The sequence below is a fragment of the Salvelinus alpinus genome, chromosome 24 (assembly GCF_045679555.1).
Source record: "Salvelinus alpinus chromosome 24, SLU_Salpinus.1, whole genome shotgun sequence".
Classification (NCBI taxonomy): domain Eukaryota; kingdom Metazoa; phylum Chordata; class Actinopteri; order Salmoniformes; family Salmonidae; genus Salvelinus; species Salvelinus alpinus.
Window position 1 is genome coordinate 30,532,286 of NC_092109.1, and position 26,991 is coordinate 30,559,276.

Below are 26,991 nucleotides of genomic sequence, written 5' to 3' on the forward strand. Positions count from 1 at the left end.
AAAGCAAAAGGGTTTTCTAATGATCAATTAGCCTTTTAAAATGATAAACTAGCTAACACAACGTGCCATTGGAACACAGGAGTGATGGTTGCTGATAATGGCCCTCTGTACGCCCATTTAGATATTCCATTAAAAATCACCCCATTCCAGTTCTAAAACTTTTGACTGGTAGTTTATATTTACAGTAATAGGTCATAATTACTGTAGTGAGTAAAGTATACTTACTATGAAGGTACAGATTCTACAAAGCAGCTGTAATTGCACATTGAGGTTTGTGTGATTGCTCACAGAAATGTATTTTATACATGCTTTAGATTTGCAAACAAATTCATTGTGATTAAAACCTCGACTCACTTTAAAACTATCGTTTTTTAATATCACAGTTTGCAATTTCAAATATCTGAAATTGTGAAATGTCATACACCAGCCAACAATTGAGCCTGGATACGAGGTTAGAAATTCTGCAAGCCACAACCCACGAACAAGTACATACATAAGTGTTTTGTAAAACCATGTTATTGTGCAAGGTTTTAAGCATGCTGGTCAGTGTGAGAAGGGAGTTGAATAGTACACCCTCATGGTCAGTGTGAGAAGGGGGTTGAATAGTACACCCTCATGGTCAGTGTGAGAAGGGGGTTGAATAGTACACCCTCATGGTCAGTGTGAGAAGGGGGTTGAATAGTACACCCTCATGGTCAGTGTGAGAAGGGGGTTGAATAGTACACCCTCATGGTCAGTGTGAGAAGGGGGTTGAATAGTACACCCTCATGGTCAGTGTGAGAAGGGGGTTGAATAGTACACCCTCATGGTCAGTGTGAGAAGGGGGTTGAATAGTACACCCTCATGGTCAGTGTGAGAAGGGGGTTGAATAGTACACCCTCATGGTCAGTGTGAGAAGGGGGTTGAATAGTACACCCTCATGGTCAGTGTGAGAAGGGGGTTGAATAGTACACCCTCATGGTCAGTGTGAGAAGGGGGTTGAATAGTACACCCTCATGGTCAGTGTGAGAAGGGGGTTGAATAGTACACCCTCATGGTCAGTGTGAGAAGGGGGTTGAATAGTACACCCTCATGGTCAGTGTGAGAAGGGGGTTGAATAGTACACCCTCATGGTCAGTGTGATATGAGTTAATATGAACCAGATCGTCAGGTCTTAACGTCTCATCCCTCTTCAAGAGGAAACCCAGTTCTTTCCCCCTCTCCTATCCTGTCTCTCTCTTTCTCTTCTTCCTCTCTTCTCTTGTCACACTCCCTTTGTCTCTCATCCTCCTCCTTTATCATATTCCCATACTACCTCTTTCACATCCTCTAACCTCCCCCTCCTCTAACCTCCCCCTCATCTAACCTCCCCCCTCCTCTAACCCCCCACTCTCCTCTAACCTCCCCCCTCCTCTAACCTCCCCCTCCTCTAACCTCCCCCCTCCTCTAACCTCCCCCCTCCTCTAACCTCCCCCTCCTCTAACCTCCCCCCTCCTCTAACCTCCCCCTTCTCTAACCTCCCACTCTCCTCTAACCTCCCCCCTCCTCTAAACTCCCACTCTCCTCTAACCTCCCCCTCCTCTAACCTCCTCCCTCTTCTAACCTCCTCCCTCCTCTAACCTCCTCCCTCCTCTAACCTCCTCCCTCCTCTAAACTCCTCCCTCTTCTAACCCCCCACTCTCCTCTAACCTCCCCCCTCCTCTAACCTCCCCCCTCCTCTAACCTCCCCCTCCTCTAACCTCCCCCCTCCTCTAACCTCCCCCTTCTCTAACCTCCCACTCTCCTCTAACCTCCCCCCTCCTCTAAACTCCCACTCTCCTCTAACCTCCCCCTCCTCTAACCTCCTCCCTCCTCTAACCTCCCCCCTCCTCTAACCACCCTCCTCTAACCTCCTCCCTCCTCTAACCTCTCTTTTCCTATTATGCCTTTTCTCTCCATTTGTCTCTTTCCTCTCCTCCATTTGTCTCTTTCCTCTCCTCCATTTGTCTCTTTCCTCTCCTCCATTTGTCTCTTTCCTCTGCTCCATTTGTCTCTTTCCTCTGCTCCATTTGTTTCTTTCCTCTCCTCCATTTGTCTCTTTCCTCTGCTCCATTTGTCTCTTTCCTCTGCTCCATTTGTCTCTTTCCTCTCCTCCATTTGTCTCTTCCCTCTCCTCCATTTGTCTCTTTCCTCTCCTCCATTTGTCCCTTTCCTCTCCTCCATTTGTCTCTTTCCTCTGCTCCATTTGTCTCTTTTCTCTGCTCCATTGTCTCTTTCCTCTCCTCCATTTGTCTCTTTCCTCTCCTCCATTTGTCTCTTTCCTCTCCTCCATTTGTCTCTTTCCTCTCCTCCATTTGTCTCTTTCCTCTCCTCCATTTCCATCCTTCCTGCTTCTTCCACCCCTTTAATCTCCTAAATTCACCTCTTTCCTCTTTTCCCCTTATCTCCCTTCTCTCCTATCCTAGCTCACCTCCTCCTTCCCTCCTATCCTCTTTTCCCATCCTCCCCTATCCCCTGTCTCCTCTCCACTCCCTAGGCTTTCCTCATTAGTGTTTCTACAGATGAATTATACATTTGACTAGATGTAGTCAAAGTCAGCACTTATAGTCTGTGTGCGCATTAGTGGCCTTCCTGTATGTATGTATGTATGTATGTATGTATGTATGTATGTATGTATATATGTATGTGTATATGTACAGTACCAGTCAAAAGTTTGGACACACCTACTCATTCAATAATTTTTCTTTAGTTTTTACTATTTTCTACATTGTAGGTTAGTAGGGAAGACCTCAAAACTATGAAATAGCACATATGGAATCATGTAGTACCCAAAAAAGTGTTAATTAAACAAATCAAAATATATTTTAGATTTTAGATTCTTCAAAGTAGCCAACCATTGCCTTGATGACAGCTTTGCACACTCTTGGCAATCTCTCAACCAGCTTATCCTGGAATGCTTATCCAGCAGTCTTGAAGGAGACTGTTGGATAATCCACATACGCTGAGCACTTGTTGGCTGCTTTTCCTTCACTCTGCGATCCAACTCATCCCAAACCATCTCAATTGTGTTGAGGTCGTGTGATTGTGGAGGCCAGGTCATCTGATGCAGCACTCCATCACTCTCCTTCTTGGTCAAATAACCCTTACACAGCCTGGAGGTGTGTTGGGTCATTGTCCTGTTGAAAAACAAATGATAGTCCCACTAAGCGCAAACCAGATGGGATGGCGTATCGTTGCAGAATGCTCTGCTAGCCATGCTGGTTAAGTGTGCCTTGAATTCTAAATAAATCACATACAGTGTCACCAGCAAAGCACTCCCACAACATCACACCTCCTCCTCCATGCTTCACAGTGGGAACCACACATGCAGAGATCATCCGTTCACCTACTCTGCATCTCACAAAGACACGGTGGTTGGAACCAAAAATATCAAATGTGGACTCATCAGACCAAAGGACAGATTTCCACCAATCTAATGTCCATTGCTCGTGTTTCTTGTCCCAACAAGTCTCTTCTTCTTATTGGTGTCCTTTAGTAGTTGTTTCTTTGCAGCAATTCAACAATGAAGGCCTGATTCACACAGTCTGAACAGTTGATGTTGAGATGTGTCTGTTACTTGAACTCTGTGAAGCGTTTAGTTGTGCTGCAATCTGAGGCTGGTTACTCTAATGAACTTATCCTCTGCAGCAGAGGTAACTCTGGGTCTTCCTTTCCTGTGGCGGTCCTCATGAGAACCAGTTTCAACATAGCGCTTGATGGTTTTTGCGAGTGAACTTGAAGAAACTTTCAAAGTTCTTGAAATGTTCCGCATTGACTGACCTTCATGTCTTAAAGTAATGATGGACTGTAATTTCTCTTTGCTTATTTAAGCTCTTCTTGCCATAATATGGACTTGGTCTTTTACCAACTAGGGATATCTTCTGTATACCACCTTGTCACAACACAAATTATTTTCTCAAATGCATAAAAAAAGGAATTCCACAAATTAACTTTTAACAAGACACACCTGTTAATTGAAATGCATTCCAGGTGACTACCTCATGGAGCTGGTTGAGAGAATGCCAAGAGTGTGCAAAGCTGTCATCAAGGCAAAGGGTGGGTACTTTGAAGAATCTCAAATCTCAAATATATTTTGGTTTGTTTAACAAAAACAATGACATTTCTAAGTGACCCCAAACTTTTGAATGGTAGTGTATTTTGATTTGTTTAACTATTTTTTGGTTCCTACATGATTCCATATGTGTTATTTCATAGTTTTGATGTCTTCACTACTATTGTACAATGTAGAAAATAGTGAAAATTAAGAAAAACCCTTGAATGAGTAGGTGTGTCCAAACTTTTGACCGATAGTGTATACAGTATGCATGTATGTATGGGGCGGCAGGTAGCCTAGTGGTTAGAGCTTTGGGCCAGTAAACAAAAGGTTGCTAGATCAAATCCCTGAGCCGACAAGGTAAAAATCTGTTGTTCTCCCCCTGAACAAGGCAGTTAACCCACTGTTCCCCGGTAGTCCGTCATTGTAAAGAAGAATTTGTATGTATGTGGCTGCTTTGCTTTAGCTCCAGTGTGAACATCTTTCCACCAGCTGCCAGCTTTAGCCTCCATGTTTGTAGAACTGCACCACTTGACGCTGTGCTGCCAGCTCTACCTGGTATCTTTAAGAACAAACATTAATATTATTAGTGACAATCTGAAGTTGTGCAGTGTGTGTGTCGGGGAGGATGGGGATTGAGAAGCTGGTGACTGCTGCTGCCTAGTCTGTAGGATGGAGTTCAGCGGTCATATCTGAGGCCCCCTCACCACTCACACACAATCAAACAAACCCAGCCACTTCATTATTAATTCAGCTGCTTCTGCACATAACTCTGCTCAGCTTAACTTGTCTGACAAGACTGTGTGTCTCTTGAGTGTGCGTGTGTGTGTTCACAGTGTGTACCGGTGTGTGTTTAAGCCATGTGTATGTGTATATTCCAGAGTAGGTGTGTGAGGAAAGTATCTCTATTTGCAATATGTATGGTGTGTTGAAAATGTGCAGCTTGTGAGTCCATGTGGGTATATATAGTATGTGAACTCATAATGGAAACTCATAATGCATGAATGAATATCAAGTATGCATTTGAAAAGTGCATTTTCAGTGATAGTAAAATGTAAGCAAGTTAAATTCTATCCTAGTGTGTATGCGCCATTTGCCAAGGGGTCTGTGTTGAACTGCTAAGGCAGATAGCTCATATTTGATTTCCAGTCCAGGACATAGGCCAGGACACAGGCCAGAACACAAGCCAGGACACAGGCCAGGACACAGGCCAGAACACAAGCCAGGACACAGGCCAGGACACAGGCCCGAGTAAACAAGCAAGGACACAGGCTCTGTCCTCTGTCCCTCCACCAGCTGTGTGTGTGTGTTCAGCCACAGGGCCAGAGGAGCAGAGGCACTGGTCCTGTCACAGTGCTCCCGGGGTGCTGTTATCTATTGTCTTACATTCTCTTCATCTCCTACTCTCAACCTCAGTCTCTCTTTCAGAGATCTATTGAATGTGTTTATATTCGTCCTCATGAAAGGTCTTAGAATAAGTCATAATTTGACATTATAAACTGGGTGGCTCGAGCCCTGAATGCTGATTGGCTGACAGCCGTGGTAAATCAGACCGTATACCACGGGTATGACAAAACTTATTTTTACTGCTCTAATTATGTTGGTAACCAGTTTATAATAGCAATAAGGGACTTCAGGGGTTTGTGTTATATAGCCAATATACCACGACCAATATATCCAGGCATTCCGTGTTACGTCACGCTTAAAAACAGCCCTTAACTGTGGTATATTGGCCATATACCACACCTCCTCTCGCCTTTTTGCTGAATTATACCATAGATTTTCTTTGCAGTAAGACTTAGTAGAATGAACACTCTATCTCTCACAGACTGCAACTCACACGTCACAACCCACTTCACCACACTCAACCCTACATCTATACAAAGCCCCACACCCACACACTCAGACACCCCTCACACTGTGCCCTGAATCCACACACTCCAACCTATTCAAACACAAAGCCACACACCTACAGATGTACACACTACACACATTGTACAGTCAGAAAAATAAACCAACCCACCCACACACAAACCACTAACAACCAAGCACACTGACTCGAATGGGCGAGAGTAAGAAACAGTGTCAACCTTTGTCCCAATCCTAATTTAATTCTAGATGTTGTATTCAACACATAATCCACACACAGACCCTGTTTCATGGCTCTAGTCTTCATCTACCTGTTTGATGCTGTCTGTGTCACCGCCTGCCTGGGATTGGTCCCTACTACAGATGACAGATTGGATCGGCTGGGGACTAGGTCCCTTCACATTGGGTTAGAAGGCTCATGCTGCAACATGACCCATCCCTAGTGTATTCACTGCTGAATGCCTATCTGGTAACATTGCTGAATGCCTGGCTGGTAACACTGCTGAATGCCTATCTGGTAACATTGCTGAATGCCTGTCTGGTAACACTGCTGAATGCCTGTCTGGTAACACTGATGAATGCCTGTCTGGTAACACTGCTGAATGCCTGTCTGGTAACACTGCTGAATGGCTGTCTGGTAACAATGCTGAATACCTGGCTGGTAACACTGCTGAATGCCTGTCTGGTAACATTGCTGAATGGCTGTCTGGTAACACTGCTGAATGCCTGTCTGGTAACACTGCTGAATGCCTGTCTGGTAACACTGCTGAATACCTGTCTGGTAACACTGCTGAATGCCTGTCTGGTAACACTGCTGAATGCCTGTCTGGTAACACTGCTGAATGGCTGTCTGGTAACACTGCTGAATACCTGGCTGGTAACACTGCTGAATGCCTGTCTGGTAACACTGCTGAATGCCTGTCTGGTAACACTGCTGAATACCTGTCTGGTAACACTGCTGAATGCCTGTCTGGTAACACTGCTGAATGCCTGGCTAGTAACACTGCTGAATGGCTGTCTGGTAACACTGCTTAATGGCTGTCTGGTAACACTGCTTAATACCTGTCTGGTAACACTGCTGAATGCCTGTCTGGTAACACTGCTGAATGGCTGTCTGGTAACACTGCTTAATGCCTGTCTGGTAACACTGCTGAATGCCTGTCTGGTAACACTGCTGAATGCCTGTCTGGTAACACTGCTGAATGGCTGTCTGGTAACACTGCTTAATGGCTGTCTGGTAACACTGCTTAATGCCTGGCTGGTAACACTGCTGAATGCCTGTCTGGTAACACTGCTGAATGGCTGTCTGGTAACACTGCTTAATGCCTGGCTAGTAACACTGCTGAATACCTGGCTGTGGCTGGCTGGCTGGCTGGCTGACTGGATGGATGGCTAGAGACATATCTCAGAAAAGAAAAGACTGGTATGAAATACTGTCCTTTGGTGTCAAGGGAGACGGTGGGATCCATACAAGACATTCCCTTGATCCCACACTGTATAAAGATGGCCATGATGTCTCCTATAGGAGTGTCAGAGGTATTATTAGCCTTGCGAATGCATCAGATACTATGACAGTGCTCTTATCATACTCTTCAACATAGAGTAGGCTGACACCTTGTGGCATGATGTTTAAGTGCAAGAAAATGGGAATTTAGCCCAGGGACACTATTTCTACTGCTTCATTACTCATTTTACGTCATTACATTCATTATATTCCTGTACAGTAGCCTAGATCCTAATTGGCGTAGCGTCTGTCGTTTTTCAACCATTATGCGTTCTCGTCATGGGATGAGACCACTGAAAAATAAGGAATCAGTAAAGAGAATGACAATGAATATGACTCCTGCATTAGCCTAGTGGTTTGTGAACATTGACTGTTTTCCCTGCTCTGTTAATCTGAAATTCTGGTCGAAAAAAACGGGTCGGCTTAACCTGCTGCATTCCAAAAAAACGGCTCCTCTGAATGCCTAAGTCTTTGATGTCGATGACGTGCTCTCTAGTGTTAATGGCGTAAACTGCTACCTCTATATCTGTCACAGGCAGGACTGAATAGAGAGAAAACATGACAGATCAATTAACTGATTATTGAAGGCACAAACATACACATTTGAGTGGTTTGTTTGTCTCTGACTCTGTATCTTCATGTTCCTCTTATGGGTGATGTCAGTTGCTTAGCAACCAAGCTATCAGGGCCCGTTTGTTGCCATGACAACATGGCAGGGGTATCATAGAGAGAAAAGATATGAAAGGCGAGGGAAGGAGAAATGAGAGAGGGGCTGAGAGACCAAGAGAGCGAAAGAGGAGGGGGTAGAGAGAGAGTGATGAGAGAGCGAGGGAGCATGAGCACAGAGTGAGACATGGTGTTGATGAGTGTTGATGATATGAAACCTGGAGTGTGCAGGTAGGAGGGTGATATCGGCGTAGGCGGTAGCAGAGAATAGGAAATGAACACTTTTTACATGGTAACGTAGTATTTACGCGTTGTATATAATGTAGATGTTCTGTGTTATACAACATTTGTTGAGTACTGTGTCAATGAAAATTACTATATGGCTGTTAGATTGCTTTAATCATAGATACAGAACATTCTAGTTCAAATACCCTCTATCTAATACAATAGGGCTCTCAGTCCAACCTCAGCTGCTGTCAAAATATATGCAGCAACCCAGTTCAATGGGGCCTAGTCCAGTGGAGTCAGGGCTGTTTTCCCTCTGTTTACCTGCTGTTTCACACCCCCTCTGAACCAGTAGTGGTGTGTGGGTAAAATCACTGGGGAAGCCAGGAAAAAAGCCATATTACAACCTATGTGTTGTGATAATTGCGTTGTTTGCTCGATAACCTGTTAATGAATATGCCTTGCGATCGTGATTATATAGGCCTAAAGGCCGAGACATTAAGAAGACACAGTGGCAGAATAAATTCAACCACACCTTTGTTTTATCACAAAACCGGATAGCAACCTCTGTCCAGTGAAGTCCACAAAGCATATTGCATGTACAGTAACAGACAGTTACATGAACTACAGCATGGTCAAGCAAGTTAATGTTTCTGGATTTTTCGGCTCACTAAACAACTATTGATATAGAACCACAGAGAGTTACTACAAGTCACAAAGAAAACAGGCGCTGCCTCCACTATTCCAGCACCATTTCAACTTCAACATCATCTAATCACCTCTACTTAGTCTAATGCATTGACAACTAAAAGATACCAAACACAATTTAGTCCAATCAACGTAAGCTAAATATGATGTGGCTATCCATGGTTGTGCTTTCTGTGTGTGTGTGTGTGTGTGCGCGTTTGTGCAAGTAGAAAAAACATGTTGACTCACCCTACTTGTAGAGAAACACCAATGCCATCCTCCTTTCCTTTCCCCTTTCATGTTGACGAAACGGTCTATCACTCGGTCATACAGTACACACTTTTAGTTTTTGTTGTCCTAGGCTACCTGGCTAAAATGGTGGCTCACTAGCTTAACTTCCATTCATGGGCAACGTTAGCAAGTTAATATCAGCCTTCTACATCTAGCTACATATTGAACTTCCATCCTCTCAGGCCAGGGGCACAATGTATGAATTAATGGTTGGATTAGAATTGCCATTGTAGCCGAATCCCTATCTCCATCCATGGATCATTTAGGAAAGGGCCAACTTTAGCTAGCCACCGGAGGACAACAACACAACGAGATGCATCAATTTAAGTTATTTCTGTCAATGACATGTGCTCTCAATGCGATTTGATAGGAGTGACGCCAAAATCCAAGCGGGCTTCCCTGTTCGCTCGGTCGGATGCTTTCACCAGAAAGGTACATTAAGCCTCTTGCAAATTGAAGGAACATTTTGAAACACAGAGAGACAAAAGATAAATAATTTTATATGTTTAAAAAAAAAGAAGCCTTGGGAGAAGTCTGGCTTCTCTTGGCATCCATGAATACATGCCACTGCTCTGAACAGACTGAAAATAACATAATATTATGTAGCTGTGCTATGAATGTAGTTGGCTCTGGGCTAGCACACAGACCTTTACCCTGTTTACACCTGGTATTTGTGTTACATGCTCTGTGGCCACATCCACTCACATGAATCCATAGTGGGCAGGTGTGGATGGATGCTATAACCCAGATAGGGCTGGGCTCAGGCAAATCAACCTCCTGAGGTGAATGTGTTCTGTGGCTATAGGTTGTTTTGAAATTGAACCAGCCAGTGGGTCATTTGAATTGCAGATGAGTTGGCCTAATACTACTACTGTTGCTTAGGTAGCTCCACATCATGTTGATTATAATGTGTACTCCAAGTGCTGCCAGAACACAGTTGGATATTATAAGCAACTTTAATTGACCATGCACAGGGCTTGTCTAAAATGACAAATATTTTGGTTGAATTCAATGCTAGTCCAAATTTGAACATAGATTTTGTTTAAAGCTGAAATGATATCACAGTCCAATACCATGTTCCTCCACTGACCTGAGTCATATAGGAGGAATCCAAATGAGGAAATGAAGGGAAAGGTATGTGAGAGGGAGGGAGGGAGGGAGGGAGGGAGGGAGGGAGGGAGGGAGGGAGGGAGGGAGGGAGAGAGAGAGAGAGAGCGAGGGAGGGAGGGAGGGAGGGAGGGAGGGAGGGAGGGAGGGAGGGAGGGAGGGAGGGAGGGAGGGAGGGAGGGAGGAGGAGGGAGGGACAGAGGTAGGGAGAGGAGTGGAGGGATTGAGGGGATATGAACAGTACTGTATGTTTGAAGGGAAGAGCAGAAAATACATGCAAAAAGCGTAGGTGAGGTCTACACTCACTCTCTCTTCCTCTCTCCTTCTCTCTCTGTTTCACTCTCTTCCTCTCTCCTTCTTTCTCTTCCTCCCTCTCTCCCTCGCTCTCAATCTCTCTCAATCCCCCTCTCTCTCTCTCCCTCTCTCCCCTCCCTCTCTCACTGGCTGTGACGAACATATTTTGTGAGTCACGGCTGGATCAGTCAACCAGCTCTCTCTGTTCAGACCCTAGACTTATCACTGAGACGTAGCCAACACCAACTCTGGCTTCCAGGAAAAACTCTCTCTCCTCATCTGCTACGATAACCCCCTTCCCCCTCCCTCTTTTCCCCTCCCCGTCTCTTTTTTATTCCCCCAGCCCATTCAGTCTCCCATCGCTCTCTCTCTCTTTCTATTCCTCCGTCCCTCCTTTCCTCCTTTACTACGGGCGTCTGAGAGGCTGTTTTTCTGTGTGTCTCGCTCATGAAGGGCCGCAACAAGCTCCCTTCGCTCTGCTCGTGTGTGGTAGGTAGATTTACCTCTGTGTCTTTCGGTATTACCCCTCATCCGTCTCTCTGTCTGTGTCTGGCATGTCGGGTCAAAGTGTTGTTGATGAGTGATAGTTGCTGTGGGAACGGTGGTCAATCTGTCAGCCTGGTTGTATGTCGGTCTGTCTGTAGGTCTGTCTGCCTGGTCACCTATAGCTTAGCACCAATAGGAGCTGGAGGTAAAAACTCTGTTTTTGTCGTATGTTGTGCATGCTGTGTTTGGGTGTGTTCCTTAGATTTATAGTTATGCAGTCATGTACGTATGTGTGTGTGTATGGAAGGGTGGGTTGAATCAGCGTATGAACGTGGCCTGGCATATGTGGTGTGTGTGTGTGTCAGGGTAAGTGCGTATAGAGAGTGGTTCTAGTGGACTTGTTGAAGACAGGAGTACATGCCTCCTCTGGTTTTGTGTTAGATTATATTTATTTGGGTGCGTTTGGAAGGTTGGTTCTCTGTACAGTGTGTGTGTATGTATAGTGTTTATACGTACAGTGTGTGTGTATGTATAGTGTTTATACGTACAGTATGTGTGTGTATGTATAGTGTTTATACGTACAGTGTGTGTGTATGTATAGTGTTTGTATGTACAGTGTGTGTGTATGTATAGTGTTTATACGTACAGTGTGTGTGTATGTATAGTGTTTATACGTACAGTATGTGTGTGTATGTATAGTGTTTATACGTACAGTGTGTGTGTATGTATAGTGTTTATACGTACAGTATGTGTGTATGTATAGTGTTTGTATGTACAGTGTGTGTGTATGTATAGTGTTTATACGTACAGTGTGTGTGTATGTATAGTGTTTATACGTACAGTATGTGTGTGTATGTATAGTGTTTATACGTACAGTGTGTGTGTATGTATAGTGTTTATACGTACAGTATGTGTGTATGTATAGTGTTTGTATGTACAGTATGTGTGTATGTATAGTGTTTATACGTACAGTGTGTGTGTATGTATAGTGTTTATACGTACAGTGTGTGTGTATGTATAGTGTTTATACGTACAGTGTGTGTGTATGTATAGTGTTTATACGTACAGTGTGTGTGTATGTATAGTGTTTATACGTACAGTATGTGTGTGTATGTATAGTGTTTATACGTACAGTATGTGTGTATGTATAGTGTTTATACGTACAGTATGTGTGTATATATAGTGTTTATACGTACAGTATGTGTGTATGTATAGTGTTTGTATGTACAGAATGTGTGTATGTATAGTGTTTATACGTACAGTATGTGTGTATGTATAGTGTTTATACGTACAGTATGTGTGTATGTATAGTGTTTATACGTACAGTGTGTGTGTATGTATAGTGTTTATACGTACAGTGTGTGTGTATGTATAGTGTTTATACGTACAGTGTGTGTGTATGTATAGTGTTTATACGTACAGTGTGTGTGTATGTATAGTGTTTATACGTACAGTATGTGTGTGTATGTATAGTGTTTATACGTACAGTATGTGTGTATGTATAGTGTTTATACGTACAGTATGTGTGTATGTATAGTGTTTGTATGTACAGTATGTGTGTATGTATAGTGTTTGTATGTACAGTATGTGTGTGTGTATAGTGTTTGTATGTACAGTGTGTGTGTATGTATAGTGTTTGTATGTACAGTATGTGTGTATGTATAGTGTTTATACGTACAGTATGTGTGTATGTATAGTGTTTATACGTACAGTGTGTGTGTATGTATAGTGTTTGTATGTACAGTATGTGTGTATGTATAGTGTTTGTATGTACAGTATGTGTGTATGTATAGTGTTTGTACGTACAGTATGTGTGTATGTATAGTGTTTATACGTACAGTATGTGTGTATGTATAGTGTTTATACGTACAGTATGTGTGTATGTATAGTGTTTATACGTACAGTATGTGTGTATGTATAGTGTTTCTCTGTACAGTGTGTGTGTATGTATAGTGTTTATACGTACAGTATGTGTGTATGTATAGTGTTTATACGTACAGTATGTGTGTATGTATAGTGTTTCTCTGTACAGTATGTGTGTATGTATAGTGTTTCTCTGTACAGTGTGTGTGTATGTATAGTGTTTATACGTACAGTATGTGTGTATGTATAGTGTTTATACGTACAGTATGTGTGTATGTATAGTGTTTATACGTACAGTATGTGTGTATGTATAGTGTTTCTCTGTACAGTGTGTGTGTATGTATAGTGTTTCTCTGTACAGTGTGTGTGTATGTATAGTGTTTATACGTACAGTGTGTGTGTATGTATAGTGTTTATACGTACAGTATGTGTGTGTATGTATAGTGTTTATACGTACAGTGTGTGTGTATGTATAGTGTTTGTATGTACAGTATGTGTGTATGTATAGTGTTTGTACGTACAGTATGTGTGTATGTATAGTGTTTATACGTACAGTATGTGTGTGTATGTATAGTGTTTTTATGTACAGTATGTGTGTATGTATAGTGTTTGTATGTACAGTATGTGTGTATGTATAGTGTTTGTATGTACAGTATGTGTGTATGTATAGTGTTTGTATGTACAGTATGTGTGTATGTATAGTGTTTGTATGTACAGTATGTGTGTATGTGTAGTGTTTGTATGTACAGTATGTGTGTATGTGCACAAATGGGAACATGAGAGCATTGATTAGTTACTGGTAGCTCAGGTCTCCCCCAGGCTTAGTTACTGGTAGCTCAAGTCTCCCCCAGGCTTAGTTACTGGTAGCTCAGGTCTCCCCCAGGCTTAGTTACTGGTAGCTCAGGTCTCCCCCAGGCTTAGTTACTGAGTGGACATAAACGGGGCCTGAGCTGTCTCGCCATTATTGTGTGTGCGTGTGTGCGCGTGTGACAGTCTCACTGTGTTTGTTGTGTCTCAGGGTGGTGTGTGACAGTCTCACTGTGTTTGTTGTGTCTCAGGGTGGTGTGTGACAGTCTCACTGTGTTTGTTGTGTCTCAGGGTGGTGTGTGACAGTCTCACTGTGTTTGTTGTGTCTCAGGGTGGTGTGTGACAGTCTCACTGTGTTTGTTGTGTCTCAGGGTGGTGTGTGACAGTCTCGCTGTGTTTGTTGTGTCTCAGGGTGGTGTGTGACAGTCTCACTGTGTTTGTTGTGTCTCAGGGTGGTGTGTGACAGTCTCACTGTGTTTGTTGTGTCTCAGGGTGGTGTGTGACAGTCTCACTGTGTTTGTTGTGTCTCAGGGTGGTGTGTGACAGTCTCACTGTGTTTGTTGTGTCTCAGGGTGGTGTGTGACAGTCTCGCTGTGTTTGTTGTGTCTCAGGGTGGTGTGTGACAGTCTCACTATGTTTGTTGTGTCTCAGGGTGGTGTGTGACAGTCTCGCTGTGTTTGTTGTGTCTCAGGGTGGTGTGTGACAGTCTCACTGTGTTTGTTGTGTCTCAGGGTGGTGTGTGACAGTCTCGCTGTGTTTGTTGTGTCTCAGGGTGGTGTGTGACAGTCTCGCTGTGTTTGTTGTGTCTCAGGGTGGTGTGTGACAGTCTCGCTGTGTTTGTTGTGTCTCAGGGTGGTGTGTGACAGTCTCGCTGTGTTTGTTGTGTCTCAGGGTGGTGTGTGACAGTCTCACTGTGTTTGTTGTGTCTCAGGGTGGTGTGTGACAGTCTCACTGTGTTTGTTGTGTCTCAGGGTGGTGTGTGACAGTCTCACTGTGTTTGTTGTGTCTCAGGGTGGTGTGTGACAGTCTCACTGTGTTTGTTGTGTCTCAGGGTGGTGTGTGACAGTCTCGCTGTGTTTGTTGTGTCTCAGGGTGGTGTGTGACAGTCTCGCTGTGTTTGTTGTGTCTCAGGGTGGTGTGTGACAGTCTCACTGTGTTTGTTGTGTCTCAGGGTGGTGTGTGACAGTCTCGCTGTGTTTGTTGTGTCTCAGGGTGGTGTGTGACAGTCTCGCTGTGTTTGTTGTGTCTCAGGGTGGTGTGTGACAGTCTCACTGTGTTTGTTGTGTCTCAGGGTGGTGTGTGACAGTCTCACTGTGTTTGTTGTGTCTCAGGGTGGTGTGTGACAGTCTCACTGTGTTTGTTGTGTCTCAGGGTGGTGTGTGACAGTCTCGCTGTGTTTGTTGTGTCTCAGGGTGGTGTGTGACAGTCTCGCTGTGTTTGTTGTGTCTCAGGGTGGTTTGTGACAGTCTCGCTGTGTTTGTTGTGTCTCAGGGTGGTGTGTGACAGTCTCGCTGTGTTTGTTGTGTCTCAGGGTGGTTTGTGACAGTCTCGCTGTGTTTGTTGTGTCTCAGGGTGGTGTGTGACAGTCTCACTGTGTGTGTTGTGAAACAAGGTGAAATGTATGTCAGGTCATTGTTAAATAAATTAATCAATGTGGATGTAATTCACGTACAGAAGAACCTACATTTTACATGGAAATACAGGAAGAACATATGTTTTCAAAAGGGGTCACGTATATACGACCCCTGTCTTAAGTGACCAACCTTCTTGTTTACTGTGCCTTTAAAGAGGCAACAGGTCTCTGGCTTTACCACTCTTTGGCAGAATTCCTGACACAGAGGAAAAATATGTGAAGATATGCTGTGATCTTTTCCTGTAATGTTTACCAATCAATTGATTAGAGACCCCCACGATTGGACCATATTGTTCCAGCCCACCACTATAGCACACCTGATTCAGCTAGTCAAATTACCAAGTCTTTGATTAGGAGTGAATCAGGTGTACTTGTTGAGCTGGAACAAAAATGTTTAGTCCTGTGGGTCCCTGACAAGGTTTTTCCTTTTCATGTTATCCAACACTGTTGCTGTAGGCCTTCAACAGGTACAGATGTAGGATCTTAATTTGATCACTCCTTTGTTGCTGATAATTTTCCTGCACTGCAGGAAATGCAGACAAGCTTTTTGATTTACATAAATTCACTGAAAACTGGTATTTTATGAGGATCCCCATTTGCTGTTGCGAAAGCAACACACAGAACATGAAACATGACATAATACAGAACATTAATAGACAAGAACAGCTCAAAGACAGAACATACATTTAAAGGTTTGGTGATAAAAACCTTTAAATTTAGCTATATACAGGGAGTACCTGTACCAGATCAATGTGGAGCTATATACCGGGAGTACCAGTACCAGATCAATGTGGAGCTATATACAGGGAGTACCAGTACCAGATCAATGTGGAGCTATATACAGGGAGTACCAGTACCAGATCAATGTGGCGCTATATACAGGGAGTACCAGATCAATGTGGAGCTATATACAGGGAGTACCAGATCAATGTGGAGCTATATACAGGGAGTACCAGATCAATGTGGAGCTATATACAGGGAGTACCAGTACCATATCAATGTGGAACTATATACAGGGAGTACCAGATCCATGTGGAGCTATATACAGGGAGTACCAGATCAATGTGGAGCTATATACCGGGAGTACCAGATCAATGTGGAGCTATATACAGGGAGTACCAGTACCAGATCAATGTGGAGCTATATACCGGGAGTACCAGATCAATGTGGAGCTATATATAGGGAGTACCAGATCAATGTGGAGCTATATACAGGGAGTACCAGATCAATGTGGAGCTATATACAGGGAGTACTAGAATCAGATCAATGCGGAGCTATATACAGGGAGTACCAGTACCAGATCAATGTGGAGCTATATACAGGGAGTACCAGTACCAGATCAATGTGGAGCTATATACAGGGAGTACCAGATCAATGTGGAGCTATATACAGGGAGTACCAGATCAATGTGGAGCTATATACAGGGAGTACCAGATCAATGTGAAGCTATATATAGGGAGTACCAGATCAATGTGGCGCTATATACAGGGAGTACCAGATCAATGTGGAGCTATATACAGGGAGTACCAGATCAATGTGGAGCTATATACAGGGAGTACCAGATCAATGTGGAGCTATATACAGGGAGTACCAGTACCATATCAATGTGGAGCTATATACAGGGAGTACCAGATCCATGTGGAGCTATATACAGGGAGTACCAGATCAATGTGGAGCTATATACCGAGAATACCAGATCAATGTGGAGCTATATACCGGGAGTACCAGATCAATGTGGAGCTATATACAGGGAGTACCAGTACCAGATCAATGTGGAGCTATATACAGGGAGTACCAGTACCAGATCAATGTGGAGCTATATACCGGGAGTACCAGATCAATGTGGAGCTATATATAGGGAGTACCAGATCAATGTGGAGCTATATACAGGGAGTACTAGAATCAGATCAATGCGGAGCTATATACAGGGAGTACCAGTACCAGATCAATGTGGAGCTATATACAGGGTGTACCAGTACCAGATCAATGTGGAGCTATATACAGGGAGTACCAGATCAATGTGGAGCTTTATACAGGGAGTACTAGAACCAGATCAATGTGGAGCTATATACCGGGAGTACCAGATCAATGTGGAGCTATATACAGGGAGTACCAGTACCAGATCAATGTGGAGCTATATACCGGGAGTACCAGATCAATGTGGAGCTATATACAGGGAGAACCAGTACCAGATCAATGTGGAGCTATATACAGGGAGTACCAGTACCAGATCAATGTGGAGCTATATACCGGGAGTACCAGATCAATGTAGAGCTATATATAGGGAGTACCAGATCAATGTGGAGCTATATACAGGGAGTACCAGATCAATGTGGAGCTATATACAGGGAGTACCAGTACCAGATCAATGTGGAGCTATATACAGGGAGTACCAGTACCAGATCAATGTGGAGCTATATACAGGGAGTACCAGATCAATGTGGAGCTATATACAGGGAGTACCAGATCAATGTGGAGCTATATACAGGTAGTACCAGTACCAGATCAATGTGGAGCTATATACAGGGAGTACCAGTACCAGATCAATGTGGAGCTATATACCGGGAGTACCAGATCAATGTGGAGCTATATACAGGGAGTACCAGATGAATGTGGAGCTATATACAGGGAGTACCAGATCAATGTGGAGCTATATACAGGGAGTACCAGATCAATGTGGAGCTATATACAGGGAGTACCAGATCAATGTGGCGCTATATACAGGGAGTACCAGATCAATGTGGAGCTATATACCGGGAGTACCAGATCAATGTGGAGCTATATACAGGGAGTACCAGATCAATGTGGAGCTATATACAGGGAGTACCAGAATAATGTGGAGCTATATACAGGGAGTACCAGATCAATGTGGAGCTATATACAGGGAGTACCAGAATAATGTGGAGCTATATACAGGGAGTACCAGATCAATGTGGAGCTATATACAGGGAGTACCAGATCAATGTGGAGCTATATACAGGGAGTACCAGATCAATGTGGAGCTATATACAGGGAGTACCAGTACCAGATCAATGTGGAGCTATATACAGGGAGTACCAGTACCAGATCAATGTGGAGCTATATACAGGGAGTACCAGATCAATGTGGAGCTTTATACAGGGAGTACTAGAACCAGATCAATGTGGAGCTATATACCGGGAGTACCAGATCAATGTGGAGCTATATACAGGGAGTACCAGTACCAGATCAATGTGGAGCTATATACCGGGAGTACCAGATCAATGTGGAGCTATATACAGGGAGAACCAGTACCAGATCAATGTGGAGCTATATACAGGGAGTACCAGTACCAGATCAATGTGGAGCTATATACCGGGAGTACCAGATCAATGTAGAGCTATATATAGGGAGTACCAGATCAATGTGGAGCTATATACAGGGAGTACCAGATCAATGTGGAGCTATATACAGGGAGTACCAGTACCAGATCAATGTGGAGCTATATACAGGGAGTACCAGTACCAGATCAATGTGGAGCTATATACAGGGAGTACCAGATCAATGTGGAGCTATATACAGGGAGTACCAGATCAATGTGGAGCTATATACAGGTAGTACCAGTACCAGATCAATGTGGAGCTATATACAGGGAGTACCAGTACCAGATCAATGTGGAGCTATATACCGGGAGTACCAGATCAATGTGGAGCTATATACAGGGAGTGCCAGATGAATGTGGAGCTATATACAGGGAGTACCAGATCAATGTGGAGCTATATACAGGGAGTACCAGATCAATGTGGAGCTATATACAGGGAGTACCAGATCAATGTGGCGCTATATACAGGGAGTACCAGATCAATGTGGAGCTATATACCGGGAGTACCAGATCAATGTGGAGCTATATACAGGGAGTACCAGATCAATGTGGAGCTATATACAGGGAGTACCAGAATAATGTGGAGCTATATACAGGGAGTACCAGATCAATGTGGAGCTATATACAGGGAGTACCAGAATAATGTGGAGCTATATACAGGGAGTACCAGATCAATGTGGAGCTATATACAGGGAGTACCAGATCAATGTGGAGCTATATACAGGGAGTACCAGATCAATGTGGAGCTATATACAGGGAGTACCAGTACCAGATCAATGTGGAGCTATATACAGGGAGTACCAGATCAATGTGGAGCTATATATAGGGAGTACCAGTACCATATCAATGTGGAGCTATATACAGGGAGTACCAGATCAATGTGGAGCTATATACAGGGAGTACCAGTACCATATCAATGTGGAGCTATATACAGGGAGTACCAGATCAATGTGGAGCTATATACAGGGAGTACCAGATCAATGTGAAGCTATATATAGGGAGTACCAGATCAATGTGGAGCTATATACAGGGAGTACCAGTACCATATCAATGTGCAGAGGTACGAGGTACTTGAGGTAGATATGTACACAAAGGCAGGGTAAAGTGGCTAAGCATCAGGATTTATAATAATAAGAGTCAAATAAAGACCACAGCAGCAGAATGCTCTTCTTTATAAGCATGCTGAAAGTCTGTTGTTCATTTGTTTACAGAGAAGTAGCATTGTATCTGGTCATTATTATTTCTTCTTAAGTTTGCTAAGAGTTGGTAGCAAGCTGATTGGTCGGCTGTTAGAACCATTAAAGGGTGCTTTACCATTCTTGGGTAGCGGAATGACTTTAGCTTCCCTCCAGGTCTGAGGACAAACATTTTTCTCCAGACTAAAAATATGACAGATAGGAGTGGCAATATAGTCAGCTGCCATCCTCAGTAGCTTTCCATCTAAGCTGTCATTATCTGGAGGTTTCTCATTATTGATGGGCAACAATAATTGTTCCACTTCACCCAAACTTACTTTACAAAATTACAATGCTTTTCTTTCATTATTATGTATTTTATGAATGAATATGATGGCTCACAGTCTGTTGTTGGCATTTCATGCCTAAGTTTGCCTACTATGCCAATTAAATAGTCATTCAAGTAATTGGCAACATGTTAGGAATTTTGTTAATAAATAGTTAAAACAAATTCTAGCTTTAGATAAAACTATAACTAATTGAACTCTGCATGCCTGGGGAAAAGAGATTTGTGTTGTGGGTCATAAAATAAGCAGAAAGGGTCGTTAAACTATGGTTGAACTGACCCAACTTAGCCTGAGGTGTTTAGATAAACTTTTTAGGTATTTCATTATCTTGAGTTGTCTGCTAAAGTGGTAATCAATTATAGTGAGCCTTCAGGATAAATGATTATATGGTGTTTCATGTGAGTGTCCTGTGAGGTTAGAATGAACTTTTGAACCTGTTTTCTATTTGTCAGGACAATAAGACTCATTCTGTAACCTATGACGTCATATCTTGTATATAAACCTGTGTTTATGATCAAATGGCAGCGTGCTCCGAGAATAAACACTATTATCTAATTTTAATAATACTGTATCCTGTCTATTTTATGTTAATAAGTATCTTACAAATTCTTATAAATAGACAGATTGAATTTAATTAATGAGTATATTGTAGGAATTATTTAATTCCACTAACACAACATCAAAAGGTTTTGTGATAAATGAGCCATCTGATTCGGTGAAAGATAGAGTGGAATTAGCCCTTCTGCCTATAATTTCATTTAAACTATTCCAAAGGTTTTTTTCCATCATTTTTTCCATCATAATTTATTTGTATTTTTGTTCAGTTTAGTCACTTACTTCTCAATTTACAGTAGGTTTGCCAAATAGATGTGCAGCCAGACTTATAAAACAGTACTTTTGCCTCATCCCTCTCAACCATAAAATGTTTCAATTCTTAATCAATCCACGGGGCTTTAACAGTTCTAGCAGTCAGTTTCTTAATAGGTGCATGGTCTGGATGCTCGTCATTACACACATCAGACCAGAACATATTTTTTGTGTCTTCAACATAGGAATCCGTACAAAGGTTTTGTATGATCTATTATTCTCTATTTTAGGACCAGCCTTTGGAACTTTGGCTTTCCTAGATACGGCCACTATATTCTGATCAGTACATCCAATGGGTATGGATATAACTTTAGAGCAGAGTTCTGCAGCGTGGGTAAAAATAGGATCAATACAAGTGGATGATTTACTGTAGTTCCTGTACTGTTTCTAAACACCCTGGTAGGTAGATTAATAAGCTGAGCCAGATAACAGACACTGGTTACAGTGAGCAGCTTCCTCATGAGCGGATAGTTTGATGAAAACCAGTATATATTCAGGTCACCCAGAAAATAGACCTCTATGTTAATATCACACACATTATCAAGCATTGCAAACATACACTACATGACCAAAAGTATGTGGACACCTGCTCGTCGAACATCTAATTCCAAAATCATGGGCAATTAATATGGAGTTGGTCCCCCCTTTGCTGCTATAACAGCCTACACTCTTCTGGGAAGGCTTTCCACTAGATGTTGCAACATTGCTGCAGGGACTTGCTTCCATTCAGCCACAAGAACATTAGTGATGTCAGGCACTGATGTTGGGCGATTAGGCCTGGTTCGCAGTCGGCATTCCAATTCATCCCAAAGGTGTTCGATGGGGTTGAGGTCAGGGTTCGGTGCAAGCCAGCCAAGTTCTTCCAAACAGATCTCAACAAACCATTTCTGTATGGACCTCACTTTTCTGCACAGGGTCATTGTCATGCTGAAACAGGAAAGGGCCTTCACCAAACAGAATCATCTAGAATGTCATTGTAGGCTGTAGCGTTAAGATTTCCCTTCACTGGAACTAAGGGGTTTAGCACGAACCATGAAAAACAGCCCCAGACCATTATTCCTCCTCCACCAAACTTTGCAGTTGGCACTATGCATTGGGGCAGGTAGCGTTCTCCTGGCATCCATCGGACTGCAGGATGGTGAAGCATGATTCCTCACTCCAGAGAACGCGTTTCCATTGCTCCACAGTCCAATGGCAGCGAGCTTTACACCACTCCAGCCGACGGTTGGCATTGCGAATCTTAGGCTTGTGTGCGGCTGCTCGGCCATGGAAACCCATTCCATGAAGCTTCCTACAAACAGTTCTTGTGCTAACATTGTTTCAAGAGGCAGTTTGTAACTCGGTAGTGAGTGTTACAACAGAGGACAGACGATTTTGGTATCGTTCTGTGAGCTTGTGTGGCCTACCACTTCGCGCCTGAGCCATTGTTGCTCCTAGATGTTTCCACTTCACAATAACAGCGCTCGCAGTTGACCGGGGCAGCTGTAGCAGGGCAGAAATTTGACGAACTGACTTGTTGGAAAGTTGGCATCATATGACGGTGCCACGTTGAATGTCACTGAGCTCTTCAGTAAGGCCATTCTACAGCCAATGTTTGTCTATGGAGATTGCATCTGTCAGCAACGGGTGTGGCTGAAATAGCCGAATCCACTAATTTGAAGGGGTGTCCACATACTTTTGTATATATAGTATATTATCCAGATAATGAATGTTAGCACTTGGTGACCCATAGCAGCACCCCAAAACAAGAGGCTTCAGCTGAGGCAGGTGAATGTGAAACTATACACCTCTTCAACAGCACTAGACATGAGATCCTCTCTAAGATTTACAGGAATATGGCTCTGAACATATACAGCTGAAGCTATTTTCCTGTTGTAACAACTGCTTGTAGAAACCTTTTTGTTTGTTTAAAAGCTCCTTCACTTGTGATAGAGAAACACCGTCCTCTCCGTTACTCCCACAGGCTTTGGTTTTGTATGTCATGGTAGCGACGTAGGCTAACGCTGGTGCTGCATGTAGTTCCGGAAACAGCAACAAACAGCAGGGATTGAGACAGCCACAAGCCCGGGACAATCCGCAGTCCTAGCCACAATGGCTATCCGTGTTGCTGGCTGTGTTCAAGTTTTCAGGAAACCTTGCTAGCTTAATAGCTAGTTAGCAGCTAGGCTAGCTGCTACACCAAGCAGCTTTTCAGACTTTTGGTTGGCAGGATCCCTGGACAGATAGTGGTGGTCCCAGCAACAGATGCTAACCACTTTGCCGGATCCGAATTCAAAAGGTAGCTAGTAACCAAACTTTTTCAACAGATTACTTTTTCTGAGACTTTCAAAAGTTTAAAAACAACAAACCTAGCTCTCCCTCGTTCTGCGTTCAGCACGCGACGCCTCTCAATCTAATAAAAGGAGAAACAGTCTTTGAGTCTTACAAAGATTGCAGAACTGATCATCTCAAAAGAGGTGCCAAGGTAGCATGCTCTAAATGAGGGGTCCTGCTATTAACACTAAAACCTGCATTAACACACAGTTACATTAACGGGACTCCCTAAAAACACACCAGTTTGATACAGCTACGACTGTAAGGGATTTTTCGTAACAGGTTAGGAGAGCATTTCCACTAACACTAACCCTAAACCTTTTCCAAACCTTAACCTAATTCTCCTAACTTGCTACGTTAATTCTCCTAACCTACTGAGTAATTTGTTCTAACCTGCCACGAAAAAGTCACTTCCGATCATAGCTGTATCGAAGTGGCGTGTTTTTAGGGAATCTCTATATAAATACTATTGCACTTTTCATGTAGCCTACTTTTGTCCAGCTAATAGCTTAATCACCAAGCAACATTGTGGACTAAACGTTCAAATCTTGTTGCTGCAGGATTACTTTGCTACGACAATACTAGTCAAATGAAGATCCTACATCTGTAGCATCAGGTACCCTAAGGTAATATCCTCTCAACAGGTGCTTTCAAATAGTGCCACTTCTTGGGTTTCATATCATGTACAGTTGAAGTCGGAAGTTTACATACACTTAGGTTGCAGTCATTAAAACTGTTTTTTCAACCCCTCCACAAATGTCTTGTTAACAAACTATAGTTTTGACAAGTCGGTTAGTACATCTACTTTGTGCATGACACAAGTAATTGTTCCAACAATTGTGTACAGACAGATTATTTAACTTATAATTCACTGTATCACAATTCCAGTGGGTCAGAAGTTTACATACACTAAGTTGACTGTGTCTTCAACTGGAGGTGTACCTGTGGATGTATTTCAAGGCCTACCTTCAAACTCAGTCCCTCTTTGCTTGACATCATGGGGAAATCAAAAGAAATCAGCCAAGACCTCAGAAAAACATTGTAGACCTCCACAAGTCTGGTTCATCCTTGGGAGCAATTTCCAAACGCCTGAAGGTATCACGTTCATCTGTACAAACAATAGTACGTAAGTATAAACACCATGGGACCACACAGCCGTCATACCACTCAGGAAGGAGACGTATTCTGTCTCCTAGAGATGAACGTACTTTGGTGCGAAAAGTGCAAATCAATCCCAGAATAACAGCAAAGGACCTTATGAAGATGTTGGAGGAAACTGGTACAAAAGTATCTATATCCACAGTAAAACGAGTCCTATATTGACATAACCTGAAAGGCTGTTCAGCAAGGAAGAAGCCACTGTACCAAAACCGCCGTAAAAAAGCCAGACTGCAGTTTGCAACTGCACATGGGGACTAAATTTGTACTGTTTGGAGAAATGTCTTTTGATCTAATGAAACAAAAATAGAACTGTTTGACCATAATGACCATCGTTATGTTTGGAGGAAAAAGTGGGAGGCTTGTAAGCCAAAGAACACCATCCCAACCGTGAAGCACGGGGGTGGCAGCATCATGTTGTGGGGTTGCTTTGCTGCAGGAGGGACTGGTGCACTTCACAAAATAGATGGCATCATGAGGATGAAAAACTATGTGGATATATTGAAGCAACATGTCAAGACATCAGTCAGGAAGTTAAAGCTTGGTCTCAAATGGGTCTTCCAAATGGACAACGACCCCAAGCATACTTCCAAAGTTGTAACAAAATGGCTTAAGGACAACAAAGTCAAGGTATTGGAGGGGCCATCACAAAGCCCTGACCTCAATCCTATAGAAAATGTGTGGGCAGAACTGAAAAAGCGTGTGCGAGCAAGGAGGCCTACAAACCTGACTCAGTTACACCAGCTCTGTCAGGAGGAATGGGCCAAAATTCACCCAACTAATTGTGGGAAGCTTATGGAAGGCTACCCGAAACGTTTGACCCAAGTTAAACAATTTAAAGCCAATGCTACCAAATACTAATTGAGTGTATGTAAACTTCTGACCCACTGGGAATGTGATGAAAGAAATAAAAGCTGAAATAAATAATTCACTCTACTATTATTCTGACATTTCACATTCTTAAAACCAAGTGGTGATCCTAAATGACCTAAGACAGAGAATTATTACTAGGATTAAATGTCAAGAATTGTGAAAAACTGAGTTTAAATGTATTTGGCTAAGGAGTATGTAAACTTCCGACTTCAACTGTATATCTGACAATCTGCAAGTTGTGCTGTGTTTCTATGATGTATACATAGAGCTGTTCTTGAGTTAACTCTACAATATATAGTGCTTTAATCTGACCTTTACCTAACAAAATTGCAGTAGTCATGTAACTGACTGTTACCTACAATTATGCTTTCGTCACTTAACTAAAATCACAACACATCCCCTCGTGTTACATAAAAGGTGTGCCTTAATCAACCCCAAGTCACATCGAATCATGAGAGTGGGGAGACTAGAACACACAGGACAGGTGTATCAGTCAAGGCCAGTGAGGTGGAACCCAGTGACAGCCAGTGTAGCAGCAGGAGGAGGAGGAGACCCATGGCCTGACTGTACACTATAAGAGGCTGTACTAGTTCATGAGGATGTGCAGTCATACCACAGGAACCCGGTAACCTGACCACTAGCCAGCTAGCCAATGGACTATTTGACGGGGAATCCCCACCCCCTGCAGATGTTGTCATGGAAACACTCTAGCTCTTGTGGGGTATCCTCTCTCTTGCTTGTTCACCAGATGCAGTGCAGTGTTGGGATGTGAAGCTCACCACTACACAATGCATTGCTGGGATTTGAAGTTCACTACTCCACAATGCTCTCCTGGGACGTGTAGTTCACTATTACAGAATGTTCTGCTGGGATGTGTAGTTCACTACTACATAATATAGGTCTGGGATGTGTAGTTCACTACTACAATGTACTGCTGGGAAGAGTAGTTCACTACTACACAATGTACTGTTGGGATGTGTAGTTCACTACTACACAATGTACTGCTGGGACGTGTAGTTCCCTACGACACAATGTACCGTTGCGATGTGTAGTTCCCAGAGGTGGAAAAAGTACTCAATTGTCATACTTGAGTAAAAGTATAAAGTAAAAGTAAATGCTATACATCAAATTCCTTATATTAAGCAAACCGGATGGCACAATTAACTTATAAAAAAAAAAAATTGACAGCCAGTGGCACACTCCACCACTCAGACATCATTTACAAACTAAACATTTGTGTTTAGTGAGTCCGCAAGATCGGAGGCAGTAGGTATGACCAAGGTTGTTCTCTTGATAAGTGTGCGAATTGAACCATTTTCTGTCCTGCTAAGCATTCAAAATGTACTTTTGGGTGTCAGGGAAACTATATGGACTACAAAGTACATTATTTTCTTTAGGAATGTAGTGAAGTAAAAGTAAAACTTGTCAAAAATAT

At 42.9% G+C, this 26,991-nt stretch overlaps 1 protein-coding gene across 2 annotated transcripts in view; it reads left to right on the forward strand.

The window, feature by feature from the left end:
- LOC139552578 (disks large homolog 4-like) overlaps positions 1 to 26,991 on the forward strand; it is a 139,881-nt gene that overhangs the window by 9,130 nt on the left and 103,760 nt on the right. The window contains exon 1 of one of the 2 annotated variants that reach the window (XM_071364446.1): positions 10,781 to 11,183. The exons of the other annotated variant lie outside the window; for it this stretch is intronic. Coding sequence (XP_071220547.1) covers positions 11,142 to 11,183 — 42 coding nt within the window. The 5' untranslated portion in view covers positions 10,781 to 11,141. Of the gene's footprint in view, positions 1 to 10,780; positions 11,184 to 26,991 lie in introns of those variants that run through there. 2 annotated transcript variants of the gene reach the window in all.